Here is a 14501-nt window from a genome sequence, read left to right as displayed (position 1 = left end):
AAGTGTATTTGCAGGAGTCATCTCGGTGACGTCCCTTCGCGGGCAGTTGCTTTAAGATAACAGTTTAATAACAGTTGCTCCAAATATGCGCTTCTTAACGACATAACGAATAATTTGCATTCAGATCGGAGAGTTTCTATCATGTCAGCGTGAACGGAAGCTGTGCTCGACCCAGTTACACATGCTCAGTTAGTTTTCGACGCACTAAACTGTCATCATGTCGTTTCTAGTGGACTCAGTCATTATGTTCACCTCACAGGTAATGCTGAGCTGGAAGAGTCGACTGGTAGTAACTCGTGTTTAACTTCGTACACCCGGACATGCAGTGACAGGTCTAAGCTTTGACTCTCAAGTGTATCCTCCCAATATCACACCGAAAACGCATTTTGAAGACTGTTAGCTTGGTGCTAGTTTACAGATGTTACAGACCTTGCTAAATATCGAGTTGTGGTTGTAAATAACTTCATTTAACAGAAGAATAACAACAACTTACAAGTTGTTGTCTTACCTAAGCAAAAGCGCCTTTACTAAAATGTAAGCTTTGAGAGTACAATTTGAGAGAATGTTTACATCCCTTGAGTACTTTAATGTGTACTTTAATACATGGTGATTTTAACAAAAGAACATTCAGGCTGTTTCCTAGTGAATTGCGAGGATAGAAATACAGTAGGTTTGCTGTGCAGGAGAACTTGTGGATTATGTAGTTTCACACTCTACAAGTAGGTTTAGCTGAGTTTCGTCAGCTTCACACTTGTGAATGTTGGATTTGCTTGTTGCAGAATGAATGCTTGTTTTGTAAGGTGGGTGGAAATCCATGACCGATGTTGTGCCAAAAACTGATTTCCAATGTTTCCATGTGTTTTTTAAGTGTAATGTCTTTACTTATATTTGTAAATTGACTTTAGTGAACAGGATTTGTAAAGGGTTTATATAGAAACTTTAAAAATTACCAGTTTTTCAAGTATCTTCATAACTCTGTGTTATTGTACCTACATTATAACCAAGCCAGTCCCTTTTGGACACTTGAAATATGTTTCCTGAACTATTGTTATATATGTTGTAATTTCTGCTGTCCTCTTGGTCAGATTACTCTTTTTTTTAAGTGTTTTTTTTTCTTACTTGATAAATAAAGGATTTATAAAAGTCACTGCCAAAACCTGATTTTGGCTTGTGACAGGAATGTTGAGGCTCAGGATGACTTGGCATATAAAAACAGTTTTTGGCAGACGATCACTTTTTGGCACAACACCTGATTGCAAATAGGTGATAAGCATTTTTGGTGTAGGGCTGCAAATTGGGAAAGAGAACTTGAACTGCCATTGATCCCAGTGATCCTACAGCTTACTGGACATTTTCATAGCCAGTAAGCTGTGATAATGTGAGAATTAGCTAGTGAACGGGCACCTATACCAGAAACCTGAAGCTGAAGACATGCTTTCGTATTTAACTTAAGCACATATTTATTCGAACAAATCCATCAAACTATCTCTAGCTCTGATAAGCTGAAATTTGATGGTATGCACATACCTCCCACTTTATTCCACACAGGTTCTGTTCTTTGGTTTCGGCTGGTTGTTCTTTATGCGGCAGCTGTTCAAAGACTATGAGGTACAGTGTCTTTACTTACAAATTATCACCAGGATGGATAATAATAAATCTAATAAGAAAAATGTAAGCGTTTAGGTTGCGTTGTAATTAATTAAATGTGTTTTTGTTTGTGTGCAGGTGCGGCACTATGTTGTCCAGGTGGTTTTCTCTGTCACCTTTGCTTTTTCATGCACGATGTTTGAGCTCATTATCTTTGAGATTCTGGGTGCCTTAAGCAGCAGGTTGGTGTATTTTCTGTGAGATTTTAGTGTGTTTTGTTGCTTACAGTCAATGAAAGACGTGAGCCTTTATGTGTTTGCAACAGTTCCAGGTATTTCCACTGGAAGCTGAATCTCTACGTGATTCTGCTGGTTCTAATCTTTGTGGTGCCTTTCTACATTGGTTATTTTGTTGTCAGCAACATCCGCCTATGTAAGTTCGCCACTTTTGCCCACTAAAAAAAATCAGATTTTATCACTTAAAGTTTTTTAAACTGTTTGACATCTCTCGGAGCAGTGCAGAGACAGCGGCTTCTTTTTGCCTGTATGGTGTGGTTTACCTTCATGTATTTCTTCTGGAAGTTGGGAGATCCATTCCCCATCTTGAGCCCGAAACATGGTGAGTGCACATAGCTCACTTTATTAACCACCAGTCACTTTTATGTTCTCACACTGCATAGAGTATTTCAAACATTATAATTTTTTTTTAAAATACAGAGGTCCCATCTCTAATATTGTACTTTGGAAAGAGTGTTGAAGGGCAAGCGAAGAGTTGTGATGCTTCAGTCTGATGCTTTGTGGGGGGGGTTGTGTTAGGGATTTTATCCATTGAGCAGCTAATCAGTCGTGTTGGTGTGATCGGAGTCACTCTCATGGCTCTGCTGTCTGGGTTTGGTGCCGTCAACTGTCCCTACACCTACATGTCCTACTTCCTCAGGTAAGCTCCAATGTGAGTGTATTCGGACAACACTTTCAGCTATGCTATGTGAAACAGAAAGTATATTTTTAGCAGGGCTTAAAATGAGGTAAATACAACTTCTGTTAAACAACAGCATATGATGCATTACACAGTGTCATGATTTATTTAACAAAGATGGATGAATCCAGAAGCAGCGTTTGAAAAACTAAGCCCACCCTTACTTCTTCCATAGGAATTAAGAGGGAAAGTAACAGCCAGGTGCTGATAATCAAATGCATTTGATTAAGCGATCATTAGCAGATCAGTTTGCCGGTCTGGAGCATTCGGGTGTGTATTAAAACAGTGCCAAGGAGGAAAGATATCTGCAGTGATCTTACAGTAACAATGGTCACTGCCTGTCAATCTGGGAAGGCTTATATAGCTGTCATTTACAGCAAGAAACATTACTCATAAACGGAAGACATTTAAGACAGCTGCCAATCGTTCCAGAAGTAAACATCCCAACAAAGTCACCTCAAGGTCAGACTGTGCGACGCTCAGAGAAACTAAAAACACCAAGAGCTATATCTCAGATTCTACTGAAGAATTGTGGTTGGTTTGGAGGGTTTTCAGAAAGCCACTTTGCTCTAAAAGGAACGTGGCAGCATGAGTTTGGTTTGTATGTGAAGAAACCACAAGACATCTTTGGAGTGGAGATGTTTGGTCATATTGAACAGTGTCATGTGTAGCAGAAACTAAACAGAGCATATTAGCACAAACGCCTCATACTCATACTCAGCATAGGAGACCCACTCCCCGTCTATCAGTCTCACAAACGTGTGGGATTGATAAACTGGGAAACGGTTAACTGAGGTTATTGCTGTTAAAATGGTTTCACAAGCTGTTGCATCATGGTGTATACTTAGTTTTTCACACTGCTTCTATGTTTTTGTCTTAGTTTTGTGAAATAGTGACACAGTGTAACATGTCACATCATGGTTTGTTCTTAAATAATTTTAGAGCCTGCTAGCCAGACGGCTTTATTATTATAATATCCTGATAATTGAAATAGGCTGTACATTCTTTTTACCATGACTGTAATCATGCATTATATTAATCTGAGTCTCACTGATTATCATACTGACTTTTATCTTTTTTTCATGGCAGAACTCAAACAAAGGATGACACTGCCTTTATGCTTTGTGCTTTTGTTGCGTTCATAGAAATGTAACAGACAGTGACATCCTTGCTCTGGAGAGACGGCTGCTTCAGACTATGGACATGATTGTCAGCAAAAAGAAACGGTAAGAAAAGACTTTTTGTTTTTTCTTAAACTACAAAAACATATTTGTGTCGCATTTCATAGATTTTTTTTTTTTTTTAAACTATTTTTAAAGAATTGCTATGACCCGGAGGCAGATGTACCAGCGTGGGGAAGACCAGAACAAACAGACAGGATTCTGGGGCATGATCAAGAGTGTCACCTCGACACAAACGGGCAGTGAAAGTATCCTTTATGCCTATAATGAATAAAACTTGACACACGGGGTTGCCACAGCAGTTTTACGTGGTGCAACATGACGGGATTTGTAACTTATTTGAAGCCTAATTTCTGTGATTTTTCAGCTGTTACTGAATATCTCCATTTTAAGTGGGCTTAAATATTTGTAGTCATCCTTGACTTCTTTCTCCAGACCTCTCTCTGGTCCAGCAGGAGGTTGACGCTCTTGAGGAGTTGAGTCGGCAGCTTTTTCTTGAGACCGTAGACCTCCAAGCCACTAAGGTAACAAGTGTGCATGTGTGATCACACGCACACTTTGCTGTGGACTTTGGAGACCTTCTCTAATTTATTTTATATATTTTTAAAATTCCTCATCTATAACAAGTTGAACATCCCATCTCAGTTGTGAGTTCTGTTCTTTTGATTAGAACCCAACCGATTTATCAGTGGGCCACTAGTATGATCTGATACTAGCTATTTGCTGGTGTATCTGTATTGGCACTTGCAACAGCTGATTGACTGACTATACAAGAGAGGAGAAACACCCTTCAATCTTGCTACAACTGTTGATGCTGCATAGTTTGCCCACCAGAGGGCACTCTCCAACCACTCTGGTGGGAGCATGCATATTGGGAACTGATCTGGGCAGAGTTGGGCAAAACTTGAGCAAGTAAATTAATAACTACCCATAACAAATGGAGTCAGTGAGTCTGCCAATGTATTGGAATATCTTATTTTTTACATCAGCAAATATCTGTCTGAAATATTAGCTGGACTCTTGCTGAAACCAGGTCCAGTATTCAGGTCCCTTTTCACTCTTGCTTATTCTTCAGTAAGTATCAAGTAAAGAATTCAGGTCATGTTATGACTTAATAGCTGTTCAGCTTTCATCATCATTACTCTGTTAAGCTTAGTTATTGATCTGTAACATATCAGGGTCATATGCACTAGCATGAGTCCCTAGCATGATGTGAACCATTTACATTGCCTGTCCACCATATAGAGGATTACACCACTACTCCTTGTAAAATGCTGATTCTAAAATGTTAATAACGTGGCAAGTGTGGTTGTTATTTTTGTGATTTAAGCAGGTAAGGTTTAGTCTGAAGCACAAAGCGACATGCATGCCTGTGTTTTCCATAGAAACCATTGTTTAATTGAATGTTTTGATTAAATCCAAGAGGACTCTGACACCATAACAGCACATCCTGCCTTTATAGACACATTTATTTATACACACTACGCCCTTTTCTTGTATGTAGGGTAAATGATTTGCAAATTTTTTAACACCACCTTTCTTTATCTGCAGGAGCGAATTGAGTACTCAAAGACATTCCAGGGAAAATACTTTAACTTCCTTGGCTACTTCTTTTCCATCTACTGTGTGTGGAAAATCTTCATGGTGAGAATATTCACATAATGTACTCTGGCTTTGTTTTTGTTTTTTTCCATTCATAATGACATACATAGTTTTGGTTACATAGTAAGTGTCACTGTGTATCTTTATTGCACTAGATGTAATAAAATGTTATTCTTCTTGTAATCATAGGCCACTATAAACATAGTGTTTGATAGAGTGGGAAAGACGGATCCAGTGACGAGGGGCATTGAAATTACGGTGAACTACCTGGGCATTCAGTTTGATGTGAGACACACACCCATGCACTCACAAACACAAAGCTGTGTTTCGATTAGTTCATAAGACTCGACCCAAACATAAACAATACTTGTCTTACCTTAATGTTTAAAAATGAATTTTTTTTACTGAAATTTCATGTTATGGGGCCTTTTTTTGTTCTCCAGACACGTCTCCATAATTTAGCTGTGTAAATATGTCCCCATAACATGAGTAATACACAAGACCTGCAGCAATGTCATATGTCATGTAGACTTGTTTTCTGCAAGAACTCTGATCATGCTCATTATTTTTTTGAGTTCTCACAGTTCACAATTAAAGATCCTTGGAGTCACTTTTGAATTTAAATGAATAAATGGCTACAAAATAAAATCTTTTATTGGTTTTTGCCTGCACTATTTCTCGCGCCACTGTTTTTCTTATTGATTTTTTGTCTTTCTCACTTTTCAGGTCAAGTTTTGGTCCCAACACATTTCTTTCATCTTGGTGGGAATAATCATCGTCACGTCGATACGTGGCTTACTCATCACCCTCACCAAGGTAAAGCTGTCACTTCATAAGGTCTTTTTAGGCAGTTCATCTTGATCCTCATGATCAGTTTAATGAAACATTTTCTGCTGCTTATTTTTAGTTTTTCTACGCAATATCAAGCAGCAAGTCTTCCAATGTCATTGTGCTTGTCCTCGCTCAGATCATGGTGAGTGTGTCTGCCTTACGCCTATGTTTTTAAGAAAACCTGCAGCCTACAAATGACCGTGAATCTGAATCTTTGTTGTCATCGTAGCAATGAAACTGAGGCGCAATTCTCTCTGTGCAAAAAAGAAAAAAATCCACACAGTTCCTCAATAAAATGTAAAAATTAAATTAAAAATATATAGAAAAATATGTCTATAAACATCAAACACAATTGTTTCCATGTTGCACTAGCCTCCACTTGCCGGTGTTGATTTAAATACCAGCAATAACCTGTGGTTGTAAACATGAGACTGAGTTGTAAGATTGTAAACATTGCATAACAAGTTATACTGAATCAAATTGTCTGTAACTGTAATTTGGCAATCAGACGTTTCTGTGCATCTCAATCCAATAGGGGATGTATTTCGTGTCATCTGTGCTGCTGATGCGTATGAGCATGCCATTGGAGTATCGCTCCATTGTGACAGAGGTTCTGGGAGAGCTGCAGTTCAACTTCTATCACCGCTGGTTTGATGTCATCTTCCTGGTCAGCGCTTTGTCCAGCATCCTCTTCCTTTATCTGGCCCACAAGCAGGCACCAGAAAAACACATGGCACTCTGATCTCCTGAAGTACATCACCTCTCTTTGGACTCGTGATGCATGGGCTAACTTTTAAATTTGGAATTTAGAGATATCCAAAATTACATTATTTTATATGTATATGTTGGACATATTTACCTGGACTGCCTTTTCCTGAATCAGGAATGGTGGATTTTGAGGAATAAGTTTTGGGGACCTTTTGGGGCTAAGAGAACAACTTTGAACTTGGACCCTCTTGAAATTAAAGTATTTACAGAACATTATTATTAGGTTTTTTTGATTTTCTATTTGAAAATACAAACACTGTTTCATTTGTTTACTACATTCTTTTCTTTCTTCATTGTCATGATTGGAGCTGACCTGGGGCCTGTTCACCATATTATTTGCCACAGCAGCATACTAAGACCACACCTACTCCTTTTACTTTATTGTAAATTACCATCCATCGATTATGCATATACCATATTCAGGGTCGCTGCAGGCTATGCCAGCTGTCTTAGGTGAGAGGCAGAGTACATGCTGGACAGGCGGCCAGTCTATCACAGGGCTAACGCATAGTGGCAAACAGCCATTTAGAACTATCAGTTAGCTGTCAGTACCTGGAGAAACCCACGCAACCAGGGAAATCATGCACACTCCACTCAGAAAGGCCTCGGCGACCTGGTGGATTTGACCTCGCTGTAAGGGAAAAGTGCTTACCGTTGCACCACCATGCTTTCTGTTAATTATAAATGACATAAAGATTAAATTTCAAACTGCAGATCACTGCACAACCCTGGCTGCATGGTACACTGATGATACCAGGAGCATTTAAAGTGGGGAGAATGATGCGTGATTGTCACGATCCTCGAGTGTACTGTGAGTCGTTGCTGTTAGGGAGATACCACTTTAGTTGGGAGGGAATAATAAATATAATGTATTACTACCACATATTTGCAAACCAAGGTGTGATTTCTTCTCCTTGCTTTTAAATAATTATGAAGAAAATATTTTTGAATATGCAATAACAAGAATATCCAGTGAGTTAACTTTACCTTTTAAAAATAAAAAACACTGATAGAACGTGCCAGTTTTTCAAAGAAGGAGAAGGCCACCTGCTATACTCTTGAAAATCAGCTGATAAATATTTTGGTGGACAGGCTGACTTTTCCAGCTGGGTTCAAGTCAGACCCAGCTGATCTTCTCTCGGTTGAATATATATATTTTATTAATTTCCCCCTTTTCACATTTGCTTTGAAAGTAGGTTAGCATTTACCCATTTGAATTTATTGTATTTTCCTTTTTTTGTTTCAGCTCCTTGGTGTGCAGCTTGCTTGATCAGAATATTTGAAAAGCTCATTAATCGGACAATGGACACATATATATTTGACATTTAAATATCTTTACCTTTTGGGTTTCTTTTTTCCTCATGTTTTAGTATGAAAGCATATTTGAAGGATTTTTTCATGACATATAATTTTAGATCCCTCACTTGTTTTTGCTGCTTTTATGCTCATCTACCAGAACCTCTTGCTCCACTGGGGTCAGACTTTGTGGTCTCTCACTCCTCTAAACAGAGTGTGCACAAATCATTTTCTTTTATCGGTATACATCCACATTTAATAATCATGCGAGGCCAAAAGCTTCTCGGATGACACAAGCAGCCTCCGTCCTTGGATCTTTCTTTTTTTCTTCCAATGAAAAGATCAAAATGCCGCTTGTGATCCACATCCTGAAGTGGCTGTAAGTTTTGACAAATATGCTGTTTTTAGCTGCCAACAAAAAGATATTCATGAAGTTGATCTTTTTTCAGATCACACCTTTGTTTATTCGTGTTTCAAAAACTTTTCATTTATTTATAAATCAGACAGCAAATTAAATTTTAAATATTTCGAACATTTATTAAAAGCAGGAGAAAAAAAGAATACATTAAAGGTCGCAGTGTTTACTGGCAGTATTAATATTGTGTTCATTCTCGGTGCTGTGCTAGTCATAGTAGGAAGGATATTACTCATCTCCGCAAACACACTCATCAAAAGGCAGTTCAAAGGATCGTTGGGCAAACGTTCCTGAAATTTCTCGATATTCACAAAGATGTTTTTCTCAGCCATGTCATACAGTTGAAGCAGCTACTCTGCGATGATTCAGATTTTGACAGTAAGTTTGAAGTCTTCACTTCATGTCCTATTGTTTCTGTCAACTTAAAAAAATCTTTTGATATTAAGTCTTTGTGAGAAGCCAAGCTGACTGGTTAAAATAAACAGAAGAAAAAGAAACAGATCAACATCAAATTAGGCCAAATCAGGAGAGGGGTCCTTCAGGTCGCTCCTCACAATCTCTCATCAATGCTTTCTGTAGACGAAGATGATGACACGGATGAGTTCTAAATAAGAGAAAACACAGACGTTATTAAGGACAATGAGCTTTTTTCCTGTATGTTTTTAGTTCAGAGATGATTGAGAAAAGGTGATGAGAGGTATTTTATCAAGCAAATGAAAATACTATAACCAAGGCCAAAATTCTGCGGTTATAGTACAAGCAGATTTAATGTTTACTATGCTCCTGATCCTAGTTTGGTGTGTTAGCATGCAAACAGCAGCCACAGAGTACAGCTGACGATGATGGGAATGACGTTTTTTAAAGGCATTTGGTCATCATCAGTGTCAGATAAATGTTACAGTTCATTCTTTGTCTTGTCTTCCTTACAGCAGATGGCTGCCATTCTCCAAGCCTGGTTCTGCTAGATGTTTCTTCCTGTTAAAAGGAAGTTCTTTTTTCTTCACATCTTTGCCAAATGCTTGCTCATAGGGGTTTGTTTGATTGTTGGGCTTTTCTCTGCATTGTAGAGTCTTTACCTTACAGTGCCTCGAGGCAACTGTTGTTTAGTGCTATATAAATAAAACTGAATTGAATTCTGAGGAAAAGATGGATGTCTGAACAAGTTTCCTCTCATCCAGTCATCGAATTGTTTACACCAAACCTTGTAAACCTCGCCGTGGCACTAAAAGGAAACCCAGGGGCTACTCAGAGCCAGTATTTATTCTCTGGGGACTATGAATGTTTTCGAAACAATTAGAAACTACTTCTCACCCTCTGTCTTTCTGGTTCAGTCGGGGTTGTAGGTCTTGCTTCCTCTTCCTCCAGTCTCTCCTTCCTGCTGGCTTCTGGAGTTTTTGCACTGTGGACTTGAGCGTAAGATGTTTCCCCGAGGAGCTGGCGTGTGATAGGCACTCCTTGAGCTTTGAGCTTTTCATAGACGCTCTTTTTAGCCACCAACATTTCCAGATAATTCCCACTGCCTTGGATAATCTTCACCACGTCATCATGATGGCTCTGCTCTACATTCACCCCGTTCACCTCAACCACAATGTCATCATCCTCCATGCCTACCTTGTCAGCTACTCCACCCTTCACCACCTGGAACACAGTGTGTCTTATCACTTATCAGTTGTGCTTAAAGTGTCAATGGTCAAATTGTGGACATTATTTTAAGCCTTACATTTTGAAGGTAATGGCCGCACACTCCCTGGATGCTATTTAGATGAAAGCCAAAGCCATCTGAGGTCTTCTCCAGTTTACACAGTTTAGGCCTGAGTTCCTCTTTCCTCTCTGCAGCAGGCGTGCTTGATCTTGTAGGAATGGGTAAGTTAACAGCTTCTTTGTAACTGGGTGGTGAGTTGGAATCATTCATCTCCTCCAAGAAAAGCAGAGGAGGAACTTTCCCCTGTGAATGATACAACATGATATAATTTAGACCACCTACAGGGATTACTTAACAGACAAGATGTTGGCGCCCTGGCTCACCAGCTTATACACTTGGTCTGTGTCTTTGTCCACTACTAGGAGGCAACATTTGTTGCCACTCTGCTTGATCCTGTCTACCACCTCCTCATGGCGGCAGCTCTCCACATCTCTGCCATCCACAGCCACCAGCCTGTCCATTTCCTTCAGGCGCGCTTTTTCTGCTGAACTGCCTCTCTCTATGTCCCTGATGAAGTGTCCTGCATGGAGTCATGGAGCACATTATTAAAATGCAGCCTTCTTTGGACAGTATAATCTACAAAACATAGTCATTATAATCATGCCTGCTTGATTGGGCTCCTCTCTAAGGGTGAAGCCGTATCCATCAGATCCTTTGGTTATGTTGATGATGCGTGGTTCTTGAGGGAGGTACTTTGTTGTGGCTAACCACGAGCCAATCTTTGCATGAGTCTTCTGATAGAACTTGTCTGTTTCCTCGTCGACCAGTAGGAACATGATATGGCTGCCTGCCCGTTTAATTTTGTCCACTGCTCCTTCGTGTGTGATGTTTTCTACGTTTTCCCCGTTGATCTCCACCAGACGGTCACTGAGTTTGACCCCTGCCCTTTCAGCTGTGCCTCCTGGGGTCACTTCTGTCATGAAAAGTCCACGCTCACCTGGACATGATGATAAAAAAAGGAATTTTTTTAAACATAATTGAACAGTTTTCTTGATAGCTCTCTACAGACTAAAAAGAAAAAAGTCATCCCTTTTGAAGTTTAACCAAAATCCTAATTTTAATTTGTGATAGTATTTTTTTTGTATCTATTACTACTGAAATACCTTTCAAAGATAAGTGCACAGAAAACACTGCAACAAGTTAGATATAAAGTCCAGGTCTGAAAAGTGAAATCGTTGCAAAGGTCTTTAAATCTTCATGTGGAAGGTGACTCCCAAAGAAAATCACATAAAAGTCTATAATGAATGAGCATGGTTGTCTAACTATTTCTGTGACTGGACTATAACAGACTGTTGTCCGTACCAGGGTGAATCCTCTTGCCTGAGGACAGCAAGGATAGGGTCATGCACAGCCTGAACTGGATAAGTGGAATAAAATAGATAGCTGGACAGAAGTCTGTAATGATACTTAAGCTCCCTTCAACACTATCATGATTAGTTCTGGTTTTAGCCACTGTTTTCAAGCCTTATTGACTACTATACATATGAGGCATTAGGAAATGCTCTATTAGCAAATAAATACGCTTTTAGATGGAACCACTGTAAGTGTCATATAAATGGGTACTTCCAAAGTTAAGTCATTTGAGTTTAGCAAATCTAAACTTCCACTGTCCAGCGTCAAATGGCTTTTATTACTATAAATTGTCCTCCTATGGCCTTTTTTATTCTAACACTTACTCAGAATTGGGAGTCCCTGCATCCTCTCCTTACCTTCAACTGAGCGAATAGAAAACCCAAAGCTTGAGCTGGACTTAACCAAGTAGCAGAGTTTGGGTTTTAGACGATGTTTTTCCACTCCATTGGCAACTGGCTTGCTTCCAGGGTTAGAAAGGTTTACTCCCTGGGCTTTTGCTTGCTTGTAGGAGGATTCATCGAGAATGTGAAATGTGACAGATGTTCCACTGTTTTTCACCAGGTCCACCACCTGTCCAGGAAAAAAAGATGCTTGTCACAGCAGAACTGGTCTAAGAGTTGTTATTGATTTGATTAATGCACTGCAGTATTTCTGCATCCTGCTCACTTCAGAATGCGAACATTCATCGACAAATGTTCCATTGACCCGGAGGATGCGGTCTCCGTCTTTGATGCCAGCCAGCTCAGCTGGACCTCCCATTTCCAAGCAGCGGATCAGGTGACCCTCCTCGCCATTTTCCACCCTCAGATAGAAGCCAAATGTCTGTTTTGGTTTCTTGGATAGGGTAAACACCCGTGGCTTGTACCCAGCCATGTCCTAACAAAAAAGGTGAAAAGCACACACATGACAATCACAGTGGTAAAGTCATGACATTAAATACACCTGTCACTACTAATGCTTGACTTACAGGCATATCTTCTTTTTTTAACACCTCCCGCCACCCTTTGTATTGTTACTGCCTCTGGTCTTTTAAATATATAAGTAGAGTAGAAACTATTACTGGACCTTAAGGACCAGTAGGAGGGTTGCTTCAGATCAATAATCTTACAGTTAACCTTTCATGCTGGGTTTGCAACAGAAGTTAATGGTTAATAGCAAACATAGCTGACAGTGGTGATGACTCTCTATAAAAAAGCAGCTTGGACTTTGAATGAACAATAAGAACTTCTGCTGCAATTCTTGCTGGATTGTTATTCCCATACAGGAAGGTCTGTGTGTGCACATGTACTGGCTTATTTATTCAGCCAATAATGTAGCTTAATAAACAAATAATGGCAAAAAAAAACAACGACTTTATTTAAGCAGGCAGGTTAAAATAATTTTTTTGTTTGTATTCCTTATACCTTTACATTTAGTTTTTACCTGTTCTAGATTTAAGTGTGTAGAATTTATGTTTGCACTGAATGCAATCTTAAAGTGTCATCTTAAAGATCACATTGTTTATAGATCCGGTATCTAATTAATAAGAGCCCTGAGATTACAAATTTATGTCTATAATCTCAGTAATATCTTGTGTCAGTTTACTATAACACAAGCAACACAGCTCACCCTCAAGAAACACTCATCAGACAACATTTTCCATTATTCTTAAAATGAATTTATAAGATAGCATAGATCTAGTTTTGAATGTGACATTGAAAAATTTTAACTAACTACACGATCTCTGAAAAATTACATACAGCGTAGTTGAGTGTTTATAATATACTCACCAGCCTGTCTCTCCTGGCGTCTGAATCTCAAAGGAGAGCTCACCTGTTACTGTTTAGCTGTTATCTATGTATCTTTAACCTGTCTACCTCCTCCTTCCTGCCCCTTTTCCTTCCCCCTTCAGGGACTTTGACAGGCCAAAGGTTAGCCTAAAGGCTGAGTTATTTAACAGTTTCTAGGCTCACAAATATCTGCAGATGCGTTACAAGGTGGGCAGTCAGCTGTTTAGTGGTCAAAGGTACAAAATGCAGGTGGCAAAAAAACAATGTACAATCATTGCAGCACACACAGTTATTACAGCATTGTGAAATTTTAGTTATAATCACTAACACAGTATTGTGAAATGACTACAAAAATGCATAATTTAATTTTTACTTGAAAGAAAAAAAAGGATGGGTTCTTATTAAAACTTGACAAAGAATTACCTAAATTGTGTTATAGCAAAAAGGTCAATAAATTTGCATGAAATAGTACTTAAAAAGCCATTTCATGTAATGTAAATATAATCACTAGAGATGAGGATCAAGAGCTGGTTCTTTTGGAGAACCTGTTCCCAGTTGTTCAGTTACTTTGAGTTTTGAGTTCGCCTGCCTATCGAGCCCACTTATCTGTTTCATTTGCACTTGTGCTAATAAGCTAATTTCAGTTTGTGTCCTGGAGGAGGAAATTTATTTTTACAGTTTCTACAATGTGGATATTAACATTTTGCTTATAGTTTGGACAAAAGGAGGAGAGCCCAGTGTTTAAGTGCAAACTGCATCCAGGACAGAACACAACTTCTGCTCTTTACAAGCACCTGCACAAACAGTATGCTAATGCTAAGTTAGCCAAGAATCCAGAGTGATGTTAAAGCTGAGTTGAGTAAATACCAGCCCCATTGCAGCAGCTTGACCTTGAAGTTCAACAGGTAACAAAGCCAGTGATGAGCAATCAGGCTGCAGCTTCCCTTGCTGTTCATGTTTCTAACATAGAATCACTATGATGATCGCTTTAAAGTCTTTTTGTTCTGATTTTGATCTTTGCT

General features: G+C 39.1%; 2 protein-coding genes across 2 annotated transcripts; one reads left to right on the top strand and one right to left on the bottom strand.

Moving 5' to 3' along the window:
* The first annotated feature begins 3 nt into the window (after positions 1–3).
* On the top strand, positions 4–7214 carry gphra (golgi pH regulator A). The gene is made up of 14 exons (XM_085248956.1): positions 4–259; positions 1549–1608; positions 1726–1829; positions 1913–2019; positions 2104–2205; positions 2403–2523; positions 3708–3788; positions 3882–3991; positions 4179–4267; positions 5295–5387; positions 5535–5630; positions 6072–6161; positions 6253–6318; positions 6712–7214. Exons 1-14 carry the CDS (start codon positions 218–220, stop codon positions 6916–6918), a joined length of 1368 nt encoding a protein of 455 aa, XP_085105082.1. The 5' UTR covers positions 4–217; the 3' UTR covers positions 6919–7214.
* A 1496-nt stretch (positions 7215–8710) lies between these two features.
* pdzk1 (PDZ domain containing 1) lies at positions 8711–13563 on the bottom strand. Its single transcript, XM_085248955.1, has 8 exons — positions 13480–13563; positions 12377–12586; positions 12067–12280; positions 10962–11294; positions 10681–10877; positions 10376–10600; positions 9967–10293; positions 8711–9259 (listed from the first exon to the last, which is right to left on the bottom strand). Exons 2-8 carry the CDS (start codon positions 12581–12583, stop codon positions 9206–9208), a joined length of 1557 nt encoding a protein of 518 aa, XP_085105081.1. The 5' UTR covers positions 12584–12586; positions 13480–13563; the 3' UTR covers positions 8711–9205.
* Positions 13564–14501: the final 938 nt, after the last annotated feature.

This window comes from Mchenga conophoros, linkage group LG16 (genome assembly GCF_057382185.1).
Source record: "Mchenga conophoros isolate Kocher_MC1m ecotype Shallow Benthic linkage group LG16, M_conophoros_male_GT1.1, whole genome shotgun sequence".
Classification (NCBI taxonomy): domain Eukaryota; kingdom Metazoa; phylum Chordata; class Actinopteri; order Cichliformes; family Cichlidae; genus Mchenga; species Mchenga conophoros.
Note: the sequence above shows the minus strand (reverse complement) of the source record. Positions and strands in the feature narration are given on the sequence as shown.